General features: G+C 42.4%; 1 protein-coding gene across 1 annotated transcript in view; it reads right to left on the bottom strand.

Moving 5' to 3' along the window:
• INPP5A (inositol polyphosphate-5-phosphatase A) overlaps positions 1 to 19,797 on the bottom strand; it is a gene marked incomplete at its 3' end in the record, with an annotated part of 209,557 nt that overhangs the window by 69,809 nt on the left and 119,951 nt on the right. The window contains exons 7-8 of the mRNA XM_079535402.1: positions 17,234 to 17,286; positions 11,138 to 11,257 (exon numbers count right to left, since the gene is read on the bottom strand). Coding sequence (XP_079391528.1) covers positions 11,138 to 11,257; positions 17,234 to 17,286 — 173 coding nt within the window. The remainder of the gene's footprint in view (positions 1 to 11,137; positions 11,258 to 17,233; positions 17,287 to 19,797) is intronic.

Below are 19,797 nucleotides of genomic sequence, written 5' to 3'. Positions count from 1 at the left end.
CAGCTGGGTTTTGTCCCAGATCAAGGTATCAGCATCAGGTCAGAAGGTAACATTCTGTTTACACGATTATTTCCTAAAGCACTTATCTTCCCCTCGGTGTGAAAGTTGACTTTTCTGTTTGTAAGGGGGGCCTAAAGAATTGAGGGAATGGGAAAAATTAGCTACACTGAGCTGGAGCTGAATGGCATTAAGTGGGAGGTCTGAGAAAGGCTGCGGCAGCACTCAGCAGGACACCTTATTAGCCGCGTCATCGCAGTTCATTCAGGCAAGCCATACCAGTGTCACCAGCGTTCCCACACAAAGACAAAGTTCTTCACACAGTCTATAAACATGCTTTCCTGGCCAATTCATCCTGACTTGACACTGCTGAAAAGAGGGACTTGAGGGTTTTTGTTGTTTTTTTTTTTTAGCACCACAATAACATAACAAAATAAAAACTGGCAGCTCTGCCATGCAGGATGAACGGCAGAGAAGGAGGAACACCGACACACTGCTTGGGAAGAAACAACCAAATACCAAACTATATTCCATTCAATGAACACGTTTTCGTAACAGAGAAATGTTTTTAAGCAAGTAGGAGAATATCCATATTTCTCATACAACTTCTGGGGTAAGAAATTACATTTCCACAATCTCTAGATTTTGTTACATTATTCACACAGAAGAATTAAAGATGAAAACTACTTTTACAATAAAATATGGCTTCCGACATACAGTGTTCTTTCATAAGATAAAGAAAATCATGAACAGCCACAAAGAGAACAGATGACAGCTCAGTCGGGGTGCAGCAATCATTTCTCAAGATAAACCACTCATCTTGGTTACTGTAAAACTAAGCACAGCTCTGGACCAGAAGTTGTTTTGCTCCAAGGTCAGTAAAATCAACACTGACTGATGTCTTTGCCTAAAAGGGTGAGGCCCTTCCAGGCTCCGGGACTGCTGGGCAGCCTGGCACAAGTTGGCACAAGTTGGCACAAGCTGGCACAGCCAGGCGCCCACTGGCCTCCCACAGGCAGCGGGGAGTGGGGGGGCAGAGGGGCCTGCGTGCGCTCACAACAGCCTGCATTTGCTCGGTCAGGCTCTTGCTCCAGAGAGGAATATCTCAAAAGGAGTAAAATAAAAGCAGAGAGCAACCTGACCACTGGTGGGAGCTAAGGGCTGGTATGAAAACAGCAGAACGATGGATAGAAAGGACACGTGCACTTTTGTTTCCGTAGATCTACACTGCTAGAGGTAATAACAACTTCTGCAGTGAATTTTGTTGGAATGGCCAGGAATGGTGACACTGAAATCTGTCTTCTACAACCACAGCTGTGTTAGGACACTGAAGATCCAGACACTGAAATGTTATGTTTTGGCTTACGCAGAAGCAGCCATGAGTTGCAGCATGGCCTGTGAGATTTATGTCATTCCTATCCTCATTGCTCTTTCCATTACAAATTTTAGTTAAAAAGATCATCTTGCACATCTACACCCAAGAAGTGGCCCGTGTGGATTCTCTGCAAGCAACGGAAACCTCTCCGCCAGAGGCTTTCTAGAGGGCTTTCAAAGACAGGACCGTGTCTCCTCTGCACGTTCCCTTCCGCAGTGCGGGCAACGGTTGCTTGCTGCACTTTGCATTCCCAGGCCCATACTGAGGAACAAATTCCAGAAAACACCATCAGTTCCTTAACAGAAGTTACACGGTGACTGCCTAAGTGCGTCTCAAAAGATCCAAGTGCCTTCATTGGCATACCTTGGGTGTAGTAGCACTGTCATTAGAAAGATAAACTTTATAATATTCTGGTGCCCTGTTCTTTCTGATATAATAGCTCAAACCTATTAATAACACCAAACATCTCAAAAGGTCAAGCAGCATACAGCAAGATGAAAGGGAATTGTCAAAAAGCTTAGGCAATCATCTTAGCACTCAAGGCACTTGCCAGGGTTGTTTAACTAATATGTGATGTTCACTTTTAATTTCAATATAGTGCCATTTGGGCAAAAATGTTGTATTTTTTAATTAATTACAATGTCAGCAGCTATTAAGATTAAAAGAAAGACCACATCAATAATAAATAGTTAATCCAAAGAAAGGATTACAAGAAGAGCAATAAAAATCAATTTTTAGAGCTGGAAAATTGTGACTTTTTCCTTACTTGACTGGTATTTTCATTATATTGATAAAACCATGATCCTACCCGACACTGACATTCGCCTAATGAAATAGCAGCCATGTATAATGATGTAAGTACTTATCAATTTCACTACAGGAGAATACAATTTTACGGTGCTGCCACTACATCACAAAGAAATATTCCTGTTCTTCAACTGATGTAGAAGAAAGCAAAAAGAAGAAACAGAAACTGCATTTCTTTTTGAATCTTCTTTTACTTTACCACGGAAGACTTAGATTCTTTCAGATAATCTTTGAATCTCCTCAATGATTGTAACTCTTGTTCATCAGCAGACAGCAGATAACTGCCGTAATTTGCATGGAGACGGACACACAGCAATTATTCTTTACTGCCCTACAAGGCCTGGATGTGGTGGAGTAAAACAAAAACCCTGTGTTCGCTTGGCGTCAAAAGTGCTAACAGCAAGTCTCAAAACAACAGGGATTCATGGCAATGGCACACTGATCCTGTAACTCACTGCAACTGGGAAAAGTATTTTTGTGACAATTCTAGAAAAATTCAGATCAGAGACGCTGCATAGAGTCCTATGCAGTTCACCAGGGAGAACTGTTGCAGAATGGAATCTTGCCACATTTATATCTTGCCAGAAATCCCACCTGACTTGCAGCAGGCACCTTTCCCAGCCTAGCCTCGTGGGGATGCTTACATGGGGGGCAGAGGTAGGAGACAGAATGTTAGCCACGCCATGCCACTGCCTGCTGCTAGCGACAGAAACCAGCACGCATCAACTGCTTGCCTGGGGAGCCAACTAGACTCAGATGGGCTCTGAATCAGTAATGGAAAGAACGCAGTTCTAGAAAGGGGTAACACAAATTATGAGAAACACAGGAAGACTTCACTTGCAAAGGACTCAAAAATGCTCAAATTAAAGAGAAGCTGACCAGTAACAAATCTGACAAATTTTTTAGCCTGGGCATTTAACCCCTTGAAAATCATGCTGCAGTGGACAACTTAACAGAGGAAACAAAGGGTGACATGACAAAAATATCAGAACTGCTAAAGCAAAGGAAAAATTATCTTTTAAATGATTGAAAAAAATCTGCTGCTATCACTTGATCAAAGAAATTCTGATGGATAGCAGGATCGATTCTTTTCATAGAATCATAGAATGGATTCTTTGGCTGAAGTAAGAAACTGAACCATCTTAGATGCAACTTAAACATTGATGGAAACATAAAGAAGTTTTAATTAAATGTGAAACAGTTACAGCTACTGTGGATGCATGAAGAGCTTCGGCAAAGCCCATCTACAGATACTTCAGCTCCTGTTCAGGCACATGGACAAGGAGCTAGAAATGCTGTAACTTGCAAATGGTTATTTACTCGTTAGGCAGAATCTGTCTCTTTACAGAATACAAAACAAGAGGACAACAACCATATTCTCAGTGATCCAGCCTTCCTATGGGAGTAAAAACGATGAAAGACGGTTATTCACTTTGTGTCCGTAGAATGAAATGGAAGCAGAATGGAGCTCTTTCAACCATTTCTCCGTTTTATAACTAGCAGCTCATTGCATCATTTTGCAGTGAGCATTCAGTGGCTTGTAAATAAAATCACAATAGCAATTTATTTTCATTTCTCCGCAAATGAATAAAAATTGGATCAACAGCCCATATAGATTCTTTCTAATTGAATCACAGCTATCCTGTAAGATTATATGGCTATACAATAGAATATTTCAAAAGGCACAAACCACAATGAATGTTGATGTGTGTCACCTTTAGCTAGAGACTAATGACTGCTCTTTATGTAGCCCCCAAATCTCTAAGGAAAAAAGTGTAGTATAAAGAGAAATATAACCTCATAAGCACATGACACACCCTGTACATTCTTATATAAAGGCATTTTCAGAGAAAAATCTTCAGTTGTCTCCTAAATTACACAGACTATCTCGGGGGTAGTATCTTGTCATACCACATCTAGCCTGTCGTTACATCAGTTGCATTCTATCAGAGAGGCATGGTAGCCAGCTGAGAAGCTATTAAAGAAGAACAGAATCCTTATAAAAGATGAGGTGAAGGCTTACATTCCCACCAAAGGTGGCCCTAGCTCACAGGCATTTTTGGCAGTTGTGCAATCTGACAGTAAGGCAGTGAATTTGTATTTGTGAAAGCTATTGTTGAAAAACCCTCCAAGAAACCTCATAGCTTCTTATTTTCAACATCACTTCCGAAAGCTACAACTTTGGTCCCATTAGAAAGGCAAGGTGAAGTGTGACTTCACATATTATCTTTTTTTTTAATATACCTTCCTGAGTACTGAAATTTCTTGAGCATTCTGGACCTTGGATTGCTGATTCTCCATTTATGAATTTCCTTGCAAACTGGTTTTGCACAGACTTATTTTTGACATAAACATATCTTTAATTTATAACTTGAATAAGAAACACTGCAAAGGCTTGCCACAGTAGAATCACAGAATGGTTTGGGTTGGAAGGGACCTTTAAGATCATCTAGTTCCAACCCCGTGCCATAGGCAGGGACATCTCCCTCTAGACCAAGCTGCTCAAAGCTCCATCCACCTAGTTGTTAATAGGAAAAAAGAAAAAAATTAAGAAAAAAAAAAAAGCCCCAAACACAAAACAAAATTAATTTTCTGTTAAAAATATAATCTAAATCAAATTCAAAGGGTGTTTGTATAAATAGGAAGAACTTAGTTAAATTTCTGATGTTGTGTCAAAAGCTCAAGCCAATAGAAAAATAAGCAAGAAAAAGCATCTCTGACTGTATTTGACAGGTCGAAAGTAACAACGTAATTTTGCTGGATTTACTCCTTAAAGAGCATATTATACAAACACGCTAATTTTGAGGGTACTTAACCTTAGTTTAAGGGGGGGAATGACTGAATATTAATGAGGTGAGCCACAGGGTGCTTAATGAAAAGCTGCCTTTCTGAATGTGATCTAGGGTTTAAAACCTTTGTTGGATGACATTTGGATAGAAGGTTTATTTGCCCTCAGAGTGCATTCTTTCGGAATACATAAGATATTCTCTAAATGTTTGAAGATACATGATTACAGAGACTTTTCACTTGACATTAAAAACAATGTTGGGAAAAAAAAAGTCAAGAAAAAAAAGCAGCAGGCTACTCCTATACTCCTAGAATCTTCTCAAACGACCCAGATCTTTAGAGTGAAGTTTTCTTTTGCCTAGAAACCAAGTGGCTTTTCTTTTGCTCATTCAGCTGCTAGTTCTGGGAAAAGCCCAAAGAGAAACATTTAGATTGGAGGGGTCTTTGAGAAGATGTGACAGTTGACTGATGAGCATCCATAAAATGACAAAGAATAGTTGTGTGGAGCCGGTGCATCACATTGCCTCTCCCTGGGAAACTAATTGCTCTGAATTGTTAATAGTAACATTATTTTTCTGGCAATCATTTCTTTTGAATACCCAAAATGAGCATGAAACAGCTCCTTTGACCGGACATAAAAGTTAAATGTCCCAATGTTGATCAAATTAACTTCAGCTATGTGACAATGGACTATATTTGTGAGAAAATAATGAAGGGCACAAAGGGGAGCTTTATGCCAAGATTTCACAGTTGTAATGTAAAAATGTTTCTGTTGAACTAGGCCAGGGAACATTTCAATAGGAAAACAGAAAAGCACTGTCACTTTCTTTAAAAAAAAAATCGTTTTATGGATCTGAGTGCTCTAGATAATTTCAGGAAGTTTATATGGCTGGCACACCAAGAAACATCGTATCAGGCTGATGTCTCAGCATCCCTGTTCTTAACAAAATTTTCCAATACTTTTAAAGAACCTTCTACGGTCTCTAATTAATCCCTAACCAGGCTATTAAATTCAGCAGACACTTTTCCCTGGTAAAGGACCACACAAGTAATACAGAAACATAAATGTTAATTAATTAAAGCAGAGATACAAAAGACTGAAATTAAATGCAACATATATTTCCTTTTTTAACCTTATATGCTGTTTAAGCTGTCTAACTTCCAAAAATAAAAAGACACAAGCAGTATGCAAGCAGGGCTAATTGTACATGTGAATTACCCCAGATGGGCCTGGAATAATTGTTACGGGCTGTGGGTTTTGTTTTGTTTTGTTCTGTTTTTTTTTTTTATAAAACAAGAAAACAAGTGTTCTTATTCTGATTTAGAAAGCACGCACAGTTTTGATTGCATTTGCATCTATCTGGAACAATGTAAGTGACTCCAGAGAACTCATTTTGCGTTTACGTTAGTGCTGACACAACTCATTACAGAGACTAATACTATACATACACCTTACATATGCATTCGTAAATAGTCAATATTTCACACATCTTCTTCACGGTTTGGCTCAGCATATCCCAGCTAGTTGTCCCCAAAGTGTTCTCTTAGCTATCTTATTTATTTTCTAATTTCATTAAAGCTAAAAATTCGTAACACCACAACAGATTTAACCATTTTACTCTCAAAATACATTACCAAGTTATCAACAGACTCACCCAGAAGGAGCCTTTAATGACAACTTTAAACCACTTGCTCGGTGCATTTTTTCTTTTTAATTTATTTTTAATTTCCCTTTTTCTCTAACCCCTCTCCTCAGTAATTTAGAGATACTGCGAAGCTTCGTGCTGATGCGCTAAAAGCTTGCCTTACAGATGCGTTAATAATTAATAATTTTGAGAAACCAACTTATCTGACGATTTTAGTCGTTGAAGTCATTCACACGAGCTGTATTTGCAAACTCCCTTGTTTTCTGTGCATCAAATTGCGATAGCTTTTACCTTACATGAAAAGGCTGTTCTTAATTCATGTTTATGAAGATGCCGAGTGAACAGAGCTGTGCTTTCACTTACTCCCACAGTGACCTAAATCAACTGTGAGAAGGTGTTTCTGCTTCATTCAGTGAAGTTTTAGCTCATTAAACTGTTTTCCTTCTCAGTATTGTTCTCTGGGTTTGAACTGCATCGCTGTTAAATGCTCTTTAGCAGTTTAAAGGCTTTGAAGGAAAAGACTTACCAGTCTCTGTTTTTAACAGCACTAAATCTGCATTATTAGTTCATGCAGATAAGGGGATTTAAAAGCTCAGCTTGAAACCTCTCCCTTCAGTATTTATCTGACACTGCATAGCTCCAGTAGCTCAGCTGGAAATGTAGATCTATGAAGCTTTAAAGAGAGATTAAAGCCAAGAAAAGAAGCACTTTTCCCCCTATAGACGTTCTCACTTTCCCTTTTCCTACTGTCTGAAGGAGTGATGGCAGACAATGGTCAAAGATGGTTCCCAAAACCCTCTGAATGGGGACACTGTTGGTGGTAGCATTCATTTAAAGTGAGCTTCAGTGTATTGTCCTCCCCAATCAGCAGATCAGAATAGAGTTTGCTGGTGGCTGCCAAAAGGTTAGCAATGCCGATGAAAGGGGTTTCCCATTATTCACTGCTCTTACAGAACTCCCCTTTTGTGCGAGACAGCCCATCATTTCACTACGGAGGTCCGGATCTGCGGCTGGCTGCTCTCTCAAAATGAACAATTCATCTGAATGCAAACTCACAGTAGTAGTGTGCAACCTAAAATTGAAGGTTTTCTTTTCTAAGGACAGGGAAGTAGGGGCAGTTTTTGGCAGTGTCACATTTTAATGATATACCATCATGACATTTTTGACCCACGGCTGACACTAATGCTACAGTCGTATTACCTTACTGCTTCCAGGGCATCGTGGGAGGTCCAAAGCTAAAATTAGCTAACGGAGCACACTGTATGGTGCAAACAAGTGTGTAGAAGGTAACACATGAGTTTTATACCGGTTTACTAAAGTCCCCTAGTGCAAAGCGTAAGAAAAAGAGAGCAGACCAATGGAGGGGGGAAAAAAAGGTCTTTCTCACACTGATACATGCTGTATGTTACGGAACACACAAATCTCTCTCAAACTACAGAACCTGATCTAACTGCAGCTCTGTCAGTTAAGTACGAGTTTTTTTACAAATCTCTCCTTGCTACATATTTACAAACCAAGTGATGCTGTGTTCTCTGATGATTTGAGCAGCCTGCAGAAGTGGTATCACAGAATCTCAGACAGAAGAGCACGTAGACTGAATAACTCCTGTTTATCCTTTTATCACCATATCCCAGAAGTGAAAATAAATGCCTATTTTGGAGAAATTCCTACTTAGCCCTCTGCTGGAGTACACAGGAAAAGCACCTACTTGTATACAGTGGGAAAAAACAGCATCTTCCGTTCAACTATCTGCCTGCCTAACTAAGCAACACTTTGAGAAAGAAGTGGCATTTCAGCAGATAGAAAGCGACCGAAAAGGCATTTATACTATATTCCACATTTTAGAATGCTTTAAAATGAAAATTTAGATAGGGAATCACAGAATCCCAGAATGGCATTGCCTTCTTTGTCCCTCTGACCACCCCTGTGTCAGCCCAGCCGCCCAGAGCCGTGCCCAGCCCCACGTCCAGACGGGACAGGAGATCCCAAGGAGGAGATCCCACATCCTCCGGGTCCCTGTGCCAGGGCTCAGCCAGCCACCCAGCACAGCAGTGCTGCCTGTAGGCAGGGGAGCTCCTGGGCTGCAGCTTGTGCTCACGGCCTGTGGGCCTGGCCCTGGGCATCACTGGGCAGAGCCTGGCTCCATCTTCTTTGCACCTCCCCTCAGGTATTTATCGACACCGATCAGATGTCCCCTGAGCAGGCTGAAAAACAACAGCATTACACTCACAGATATTTTACAGTGTGTCAGTTTGGTTCAGAGGCAGCGCTACTTTCCAGGCTCCTGCAGGAGACAGCCAGGAAAGTAAACAGTGATTCATGGTGGGAACTCCCTGAAGCGTTGCTGTGTGTACTGCACGGAGGAACGGCTGCAAGCGGAACATGTCTGTCCCCTCAGCCAGGGCCTAATTCCGGCTGAGCAGTGACCTCCCCCAGTCCCAGGCCTACTCCCTCCCTCAGCAGCTCGAGGCACACAGGGCTGGGAGGTGGGCAGGAGTCAGCATCTGCCCCAGGGCCCAACTCCCCTTGCACAGGCAAGGGCAGCAGGGCCCACTGCTGGCCTGAGCCTGGCCATGGGGAGCTTTCAGAGGCCAGCAGGCGCCCGTGACTCCTCTGTCTGGGTGGCCCTGTCATGCTTCATGCCCCGGGCCCCCTGGGCTCAGAGAAGTCCCCGTAAAAATCATGGGGAAGCGGCAGCCCAGGGTACAATGTGATGTCATAACGTCACGACGACTATGCCAGCTCTGCTCAGACCAGGCCTCTGTGATCCCCAGGTTGGGTGTGCTGCTGGGTCAGCAGGGAATGGGACAACGTCATGCTGCCAGAGCATGAGATCCACACACCAACTAGTGAGTCCCAAGTGCAGATCAACCAGCGTTCATCAGCTTTTTGTTGCAGAGATCCAAGTCCCTGTGTTCAGTTCAGTCAGCAAATTAGCATGTGCTGGAATCTATTGCTTTCTCTGTTATCACTAAAGCATGCACTGTTCTTAAATCCCGTGTTAAAAAGCAACACTTTTCCACATCTAAGCAGATGTCTAAGAGGAAGAGATACGCATAGAATAATGACATGAAATCCTGAGAAGGGCAACAGGTGTGCTGCCAGGGAACGCAACTTCCAAAGGTGCACATCTGTGTACTTTGTGACTCAAAGAAAATCAAATGTTCAGGTAAGGGAACACAATGAACAGAAAAAACACACAGTGCCCTGCTTTTGTTTTTCCCAGTCTAAGCATCATCTTAGGCCATGGAAAGCACTGTGTGCCAGGTGTGTACTGTGCCTTCTTTAAAGCTCACTTTCTCGGGCACACATGAGGTCAAGCAGTGCCTCATCAGAGCAGTACCTGCTTACATTACCAGCACACGTATGCCCATGCAGAAAGCATCTTGTCTTACTTGAGACAAGAGGTCTTTTTTCTAACTTTATAATTGCTGAATAGGGCAGCTGTAAATTCTGGGGGTATTTCTGGGATTGTTGAACACACCATTCTCACTATCAAAGGAATCAAATCTGTAACACTGGTATACACCACGATGGTATTAATAATAGTGACGACTGCATGCAAACACTGTCACCCCTTTAGAAAGATTAGGCACCCACTGCGCTCAGCTAGAATTGAGATTGAAGCACCAAAAGGGCTTAATGCTGAGGGGGCTGGAGCTCGTGCAGTATGAGGAGACGCTCAGAGGGCTGGACTTGTTCATTTACAGGACAGGCAGACAAGGGAGGCTCTGTCACCTGCGTGGTTACAGAAGAGCTGCAGCTGGACTTTCAGCAACATGAACTAAAAGATGAGGGGCAATGGATACAAATTGCATTGAGGGAAATTCTGAATTGATATTAGGGAAAACAAAGTCACAAAAAGGATGGTCAAACGCATTAACAGGTGCCCCACAGAAGCTGTAAATCACTGCACGTGGAACTATTCAAACTCAGCTGGGTAAGCCTAGCACAACTTGACCCAATGTTAACGTCAGTCCTGCTCTGAGCAGGAGGATGGACGAGACGGCCCCCAAAGGTCTCTTTCAATCAGAATCTCTAAAATCAAGGAGTAACAGACCATCCTGAGCTGATAGGGACCCACAGTGGTCACAGAGCTCAACCCCTGTCCCTACGCAGCACCACCCAGACCCTGCATCTGAGAGCAGTGTCCCAGCACTCCTTGAGCCCTCTGGGGCAGAGCCTTCTATCAATTTCTAATTTCTATTACGCTTTAACTGAAAACACAAAAATCAGCTTTATTAGATGCCACGCAGACTAAAAATAAGTTAACTAACATGTTATAAAAAGACATCTACTTTCTACTAAGTTCTGGTGACCTTAGAGAGATTCTTCAAACTTACTAGTTTATTTTAGAAGAGTAATTGTTATAAACCGATCTGTAATGGACACTGTGTAGAAAACTCTCATAGTCTATTTTCAGTTCACAGAATAAAAATCTCTACATTTCTACATGTGCCTTCTGGAACATGCTTTATAAACTGTTTATGAAGAACAAAGATGATAGAGAGAGGCCAATACATACCTATCAAGCACATAGCCAAGAGCCTTATGCCGTATTCCTGAGTAAACCGATGGGCTTGTTTCCCAAGCAATTAAATTGGAAGCATCATGGAAAAGATGAATGTTTACCAAGTCAAAGGCACTATGACAAAAAAAAAAAAAAAAGGAAAAAAATAAAGTGACTCAGGATAAAAGAAAAAAACATTTGTTGCATTCAGCAAAGCATTCAACACAGTAACAATGTATTTTCCCTCACACTCCCTTTAGATTTACTCACATAGACTGTGCAAATTAAGCTATCATCACCAGACAATTGCCAATAAGCATCATAAAACTTACACCAAGTCATTCACAAATAAAACTGCATGTAGGGTTCTGCATAAAATATGCATAATATGAAAATGAAAAGCTTTCTGTCTGTTAGTCTATGGAAATTGAGCAGCACTCTCTCACTAAAATGATTAAAACCCAAAATTGAGCGTGAAAAAAACCAACTTCAAGTTTATATGTTGTGGTTAAACACCTACCAAAGCTGTGAAGTGAACAAAATGAAAAGCTACTGATACACAATTTTGCTGACATTAAAGGCTGAATTGTGTAACTGCAGCTCCTCCTCAGCCCCTGCACACAGAACACCAAGACAGCAGCGGTCAGTCTGCACGGTACTTCCAGCACGGAAAAGGACACCAGGAGTTCAGCTCCAACTGTGCTGCATGATGAGGAACTGGTCTCAGAAAACGAGCAAAATTTGTAAAACGTCACTGCTTTGCATTCTACCCTGAAAGCAGGAGTACTGACCCGTCCCTCGCTGCTTGCACGAGGCAGTGAGTGGGCAGCAGTCCCTTGGGCCCGGCCACAGCCCATGGCTGCCCCACACAGCTGCTGGCAGCGTTCTGGCTGGGAAGCACCACGCCATCCTCCGGAGCAGCCGGCAGGAGCTGAGTGCTGCCCTGCAGTCGAGCCATGGACTAACATGGAGCCCTGAAACAGAGCGCACTGCTGCTAAGGAAGTTTGATGGATATGGAGTTGGGTAGGGGAAGAAGAGAAATAGGGGCATACTGGAAGTTCATTATTAATCGTTGAAACCAACTTCAAGCCCCTGTGAAAAAGAAATCCTTCCTCTACCCTCCTGTATAAAAGCTGAGTTGCCTCCTGTGATCACTGCATGTCCACCCTATTTTTCCAACCTCTTGCTGTGAGGACTGTTTAGAACATATTCAGTATTAAAGCATACATTCTTTGACACGGGGACTGGAATTTGCTACAAGACTGCACAAGATTTGGCTGATTTTGGCTGATAATGGCATTTGTAAGAGGAATACTACAAGACTTGACAACATACCTGCATACAACTGTATTCTTGTACCTTAAATCACTTCACACACTCCCACTTTTCATTGAGGCAGAAAACCTTCGTGCAGAAGGAATTTTCTGTTATAATCATGCTCACATGGAGAAATGTATTATTTTCATCATGTTAATCACACAGTAGGTATCACTCAGGGTGGGTTGACAGTCACTTGGAAGGCAAGCTGTCCTACTGAACTTTAGTTTTCAACTGCTCACAGATAGGACCCACTTGAGCAGCAAAAAGAAATCTGTGCAACTGTTAGAGCCAAGCTGGCATTCCGGTTTACATTCTCTCTGCCTGCGACCTTTTGTATCCTAGATACCTGGTGTGTGCTTTCAAAAATGACACCATCTCACTGTTTTGTGATTAAGCTCTTTTGGCCAGAGTAATGAAAGTAGAAAACCTTGAATACTCTTGGCCCACAGATGTAGGTAAACAACAGCCCTTCCTAACAGCAAGATCCTCCCCCCCAGAAAATGAGAATGTGGCACGTTCCATCAGATCCTACCTGCAAATTACTGCTACATGTTAAAATTATGGCTACTGTTTCAAAAAAAATTTTTTTTATAGAGTACAACACAATAGTTCAAGGGTTGTCAGCCCAATCAGGGCATCTCCTCAGGGCAATCCAAATGTTAGAGCACGTTACTGAGGGCACTTGTCCAAATGCCTCTGGAGTACTGGTGGGGCATCAACCACCCTGCTGGGAAGCCTGTTCCTAGCTTGGTCACTCTCAGAGTAAGGAAGTCTTTCCTAATGCCCAGGAGCAGCTTTGCATTGTTCAAAAGGCTTTGTGCTCACATACAGAAAGAATGCCAATAAAGTCAAAAGTAGCCAGTTCTTAGATCCGAAAAAACGTTATGGGAAGAGTAGAAGCAAAATTAAGTTGCCTCTGCTCCAGCAAGGGCCCTGTCCTGCTGGCACAGTTCAGCTGGATGAGGTGCTCAGACCAGACCAGCTCTACGCTCTCTGTCCAAGAGGCACAGCACTGTCTTTGTCCGTGGGAGCTGAGGTGAACGCCAAGGACAACAGGTCCGCCAGCTCCCCTTTGCAGGCAAACAGTTTCTTGGTTGCCCTGCCATAGACCCCTTGAAGCCATGCTGATCAAGTAGATTAAGCAATGAAAGACAGTCTCATTTCTCTCCTTCACTGAGGACCACTATTTCGGCTCAATCCAGCACCTTCCAAGCATTTCTGGCCTTTTCTTCCCAGAAACATCCACTGCACACCCTCTCAGCATCACCTCTCTTCCCTGGCCTTCCTGTCCACTTCCCCAGTGCTCAGCAAGGTAAATCACAGATCAGCTCTAGCATGCGATAGACTACTTTTCCTGGGATTTCAGCTTTCAAAAACAACTTTTCCCTTTAGAGCAGAGAAGCACTGGGTCCCAATGAGATGCATCCCAGAGTCTTAAGGGAAATGGCTGATGCAGCTGCCAAGCCACTCTCCTTGATATTTGAAAAATCGTGGCAATCAGGTGAAATCCCTGGTGAGTGGAAAAAAGGTAACATCACACCCATTTTTAAAAAGGGTAAATAAGATGACCCCGGGAACTACCAACCTGTCAGTCTCATCTCTGTGCTGGGGAAGATCATGGAGTAGATCCTCATGGAAGCTATGCTAAGGCACACAGAAGGCACGGAGGTGATATGGGAGAACCAGCATGGCTTCACCACGGGTAAATCCTGCTTGACCAAACTATGGCCTTTTATGATGGTGTCTGTGCATCAGTGGACAAGGAAAGAGCCACTGATGTCATCTATCTGGACTTCATTAAGGCCTTTGACACGTTACCCCAGAACATCCTTCTCTCCAAATTGGAAATACAGGGATTTGATGGGTGAAGTATCTGATTGAGAAAGAACTGGCTGCAGGATTGAGTCCACAGAGCAATGCTCAATGGCTCAAAGTTTGGATGGAGATGGCTGATGAGTGGTGTTCCCCAGGGGTTGGTGCTGGGGACAATACTCTTTAATACCTTCATCAGTGACATCAACAGTGGGGTCGAGTGCACCCTCGGCATGTTTACTGATGACACAGAGCGGTGGGACGCAGTCGACACACCAGAGGTACGGGATGCCATCCAGAGGGACCCAGACAGGCTGGAGCAGTGGGCACTTCATGAGGTGAACGTCATGAGGTTCAACAAATCCAAATGCAAGATCTTGCACCTAGGCAACCCCAACTACCAATACAGGCTGGGGGATTAAAGGATAGAGCACAGACCTGCTGAAAAAGACCTGAGGGGGTATTGGTGGAGGGCAAGCTGGACATGAGCCAGCTCTGTGCCCTTGCAGCCCTAAAGCCAGCTGCACCCTGGGCTGCATCTAAAGAAGCATGGCCAGCAGGTCAGGAGAGGTGAATATGCCCCCCTGCTCTGCACTGGCGAGGTCCCACTTGTATTACTGTGCCCAGATGTGGCCACATTGCTGGCTCATGTACAGATTTCCATCCAAAATGGAAAGCTTTCTTAAATTCCTTCCATTTCTTAAAAAGAAATCTCAAGAGTACCCCTTAAATTCCCTTTAAAGAATTTCTTAATTCCTCATTTATACTAACAGTAAGCTCATGAAGAATAATAGATATGGAAAACCTGGATTCAGAGAGGAACTCAACCAGGGCAGATCACCAAGTAAAGGAGGAGGAAGAAGAGGGCAGTTTTCTGAAATAAGGCAACTTCCTTGCTCTTCTGGAAACCCTCTGCTTCTTGCACAAGGTACATCCTATAATGATGCTTCCCCAGGCAGTTAAAACTAATAGCTCCCTTCAAGAATTCACACAAAACTTGGCTCTTCAACTTGCCCTGAGAAGCCTTTGAGATTCTGCTGTATATCATGTGGATCACATTCATAGACTATTCCAAACAGGAACCTACCACCATATCTCACCTCATTACAGATCAGAAAAAGCTGTGAGTCTATTCATTTTTATTCCCAACACACCCTTGTGAAAAGTAAGCATGGTATATTAACTGATCTGAACATCTGACTATAGACTTCTCCTTCCAGAAAGTACTCTTTTTATTTTTTTTTACTACCAACACGCAACAAAACATTTATTTTAGATCTAATCATGAAGAGCTTTATTTTTCTTTTTCTCATAAATGCCTAGATTAATTTTTTTTTTCCTGCAAATAGAGAAAATTCTTGTAATGTAAGAGAAAAGGCCAGATTAGCAACTGGTGCCTCCCACAGCAGTAGGTCTCTGCTGGCGGAGTCATGTGTCATGTTATATGGATACAGAAAAATCAACAAGGATTTAAATTATCCAGCAGCAACCTGTTTGATTTCTAGGTCAAAAGAAAGTCTGTAAAGGGCAAAAGATTGCTGCTCTCTCATTTTTCACAATTTTTTTTTGCTTAGTCTAATAAACATGCTTATGCAAACAACCAAGAGCACTCAAGACTTGAAGATCAAACTTGTGTTTTTAAGACATGAAAAAACTACAGGGGGAATGGCAAAGCACTCTATGTTCATTTGTGTTAAGGTGACTATTACAAAAATAAGCAGTAAAAACCAGAACAACGACTAAATGGTGAAAAACTATGGTCAAATTTCCAGATGGGACAGGAGAAATTTAAACTATCTGTGGGTTTATTGAACTCTCCTTGTGTGAAGCCAAGGAGAATATTCACGCCCTCTCAGTTACAGTTTTTGCACAATCAGCTACTCTCTCCTACATACACTAATACTAATATTATTGTTATTACAGATATATTTTCAAACAGAGATAGTAAATAGCTTCAGTTATATGAAATAGACCTCCTGTCAGTGCTAGCTGGTACTTCCAAAAAAAGCTGCTAACATACAACAACATAAGGATGTTCAACTTCTGTATTCACACAGTTATCTGCAGCCCTCAATTCTCACCTCCTTAAGGTTTGTTTAGGCTGTTGGATAATCCCAAGAGTAAAAATGTTTGTTTCTTCTCAGATTTTCACAGCACATCTTATGTGGGACGGTTTTCAGGCAGGTTATATCAAACTCACTTGATGGGTTATTTCTGAAGCAGTCCATGAGCACAAAGATGCAAAGCGTGCCACCTACTCTCTGCTGCACCCTCCTCAACTCTGGTCGGTGAATGGTGGGCTGCCAGGTGCTTTATTTTACTCTGGGATGAGAATAAGCAAGCTCACAGAGAACAGGACCGTGCCTTGGGTTTAAACTGGGATTCCTGACCTGAATATGATGAATAAAAGTTCTGTTCCATTAAAAATAACATAGTAGTAACTGGTGTCAAAAAGCTGCATTCAGTAAAAGTAGAGTCCCTCCACCGGCTTCAGTGGAAACCGGATGGGGTCTTAAACGGCTGGCTTAAAGAGCTCATAAAGAACAGGAGTTTCCCTGATGAACCCCGGAGCGGAGGGCTGCACCTGCCAACACCCAGTGTCTGAACTGGGCAAGATGCTGCAGACTGTTGGACGTGTCCGGCCTGGTGGGAGGGCTGGGATCCCTTCAGCTCTGCACTGCGACTCCACATCCTGGACTCGGTCACAGGTACTGAAAGGTTTTGATCATGTTTGGTCAAAAGATTGCTTATGAAGTAAATTATCCCATGCTAACTGCACATGTGTGTCAATATTAAAATCACATTTGGACGTGCCTCACTACAACTCGGAGTGTTATGTGCTCAATAAATAACAAATTCAAGTAACTGCTTTGAAACTAATTTACTCTTTGTGTATATGAACATCTTATTTGAGACAGCTGCTGAAAAAAAAAGCATACAACACATACAGTCAGAAAGAAGTTAAAGAGGCAACGTACCAATCAGTAATACACCACCTTGTTCGAATGAAACCTTTTCTGGACCACTTGCACTGAAAAATAAGCAAATAAGAATCAGTTATCTTAAGCAAAGGATTACTGTGATGAAAGATATGTATTTACACAGAGAATCAAATAAAACAAAATTAATCCACACAACGAATCTAAAAGCACTACATACTGACCAAGGAAGCTTGAAAACACATACTGTTTCTCACAAATTCTGGAATTATTTATATTTTTGGTCCTGCAGTTCAGTTGCAAATTCACGAGTAAAATGAATACAGACCTAGGTAGTTGTTTACAGATGAAAGATAACCCATCAATAAAGCTTTACAACTATATCGATGTTTGCCCTAAACTAGTGAATTCTTACTGTCTCCGCATAAATACTTCTGCTTCTTTGTAATTTTATTTGAACTGTAAAATCTTATCATAGATCTACATCAAATTAAAATGAAGGGGATGTGCTAGAAAGCTATTGCTCCTGCTTAGCCAACCAACCTGATATTTCTATAAAAGTTAAAGGGAGTTTAAATAATGGTAAAATATTACATTTATCAACACTGCAACATCCGCAAGAAAGCCACAAATCAGCTCCTGCCAGGGCACCTGCCAGTGTACTTCTGGAACAGTAAAAGGATTTCTTCAGCACCACTCCTAAGCCATGGCCATAAATTACAGCCTCCCACAGAAAGACATGATTCTGCATCCTATTTATTCACAGTTAACAATGGATGTGGGGCTAGGTGAATGTTCTCCAGTAATGAATATTGCACCAGACAGACCTAAATAATGATGCCAATGATTCTGTAGCAAGAGACTGCAAGTACTTATGGCTTACAAGCATCAGCCATAGCAGAGCACTCCTCAGAGTCAGGGTACCGCTCCCTATGCTTCCACAGCATGGCCTGGGTTGCAAAGGAGCACAATGCTCATCCAGTCCCAACCCCCTGCTGTGTGCAGGTCACCAACCAGCAGCCCAGGCTGCCCAGAGCCACATCCAGCCTGGCCTTGAATGCCTGCAGGGATGGGGCATCCACAGCCTCCTTGGGCAAAAATAGACTTCTCCTAAGGCACAGCCAACAGCATTCAAAAGAGACACCCCAGTTCTATTTAGCAACCTCATGTGAACAGAAGTCCTCAAGGAATTTCCAGGTCCAAAACCCTGCTGAGATAGCCAGCTCCATCACGGAACCCAAACGGTTCGTCCCACAACCACCATCAGATAACAACAGTTCTCATCTCCCATCTCCTCCCCTCCTTATGCACAAACAGTAACAACAGAAACCACCTTGGTTTCTGTAGCAGCACTCAGGATGCACTTACCACAAACCTGCTCCCTTCACCAGCACTGCATTTGCACCAAGACTATTGTCGCATTCCAAATATGCTTAAGAAAACTTGAAAATGTTTATTTTACTGAACTCATGTTTTTGTTCTTGGAAGCTTGAATATGAGAACTACTTACTTATGTGCAGTTTTTCTATCCAAACCCAGAAAAAAGTGCAAAATTACTGGTGGCAGCTTATTTCACGGGCCACACTCAACTACAGTGCTCGTCACCTTGGAGAAAGCGCTCCCTGCATGCCACAAAACTGAGAAGTAAAAAGCTGTCTACAAAATCTGACAGTTTAACTCTACGTGCATTTACGCACCACAGATGTTGGGAAACTTGACACAAGTATTTGTCGCTTCCAGCACTAACTTCAGGATGGCCTTTCTGCAGACGTGTGAGCCCATCCTGCACATGTGGCTGCAGCCCGATTTTACTGCCAGGTCTGAAGGAGAGCCGCAGTCCGAGCGCCTGGCTGTGCTGGCCCCAGCAAAGGAGGTCTGAGGTGCTTCCACAGGGATTCATCATCGCAATTGCTACAGCAATGGACTGCACAAGGTGGTCCTCTCAGCACTGCTGAGTCCAGGCACGGTGACTAACACCAAAGTACTTCATCTTGCTGAACCCATGTGTTATTTGATACCATGCAGACACACTGAACAGCTTTCTTCTCTTACCTCTTTACTTATAGTTGGCTTGCAGTGTACTCACAGGACGTAAATAAGAGGGAGTGAAACAGATTAACAAATCTGACATTAATTATCTGATACGGACTGAAATTAATGGTTTTTGATGAGACCTGGTGTGAGAACCTCAGTTTGCAAAAATTTAATGTTTTTGACTTGTTCAATGAAGTTGTGCTTCATCTTCCTATCCACGACCTCTCTCTTTGGACAGAACTCCAGAATGTCAAGAAACATTTCCTTCTGTTTTCTTTAGAGACTTCATATTATCTTATGCCTTTCTTTTGCTGATGCTGATGTTTACGGCTGCTTCAGTTTTTTAAGAATTTGTACTTTTGAAAGCAAGAAAACTTGTTTGGGTCTAAAAAGGTTACGTTCAGGTAGAAAATCCTACCAGTTCCCTACTCTTAAATCTAGCCGATGGACACACATTCAGGGATAAAACAATTTATCCAAATCCTTATCGTTTTCCCTTAGCACATCCCAATTCTTTATTTTTCTGAAACTGTAGCTCTACTGAGGAAGAACACTTGTGGTTGTGAATA

The sequence above is a fragment of the Tetrao urogallus genome, assembly GCF_951394365.1.
Source record: "Tetrao urogallus genome assembly, chromosome: 5".
Classification (NCBI taxonomy): domain Eukaryota; kingdom Metazoa; phylum Chordata; class Aves; order Galliformes; family Phasianidae; genus Tetrao; species Tetrao urogallus.
Note: the sequence above shows the minus strand (reverse complement) of the source record. Positions and strands in the feature narration are given on the sequence as shown.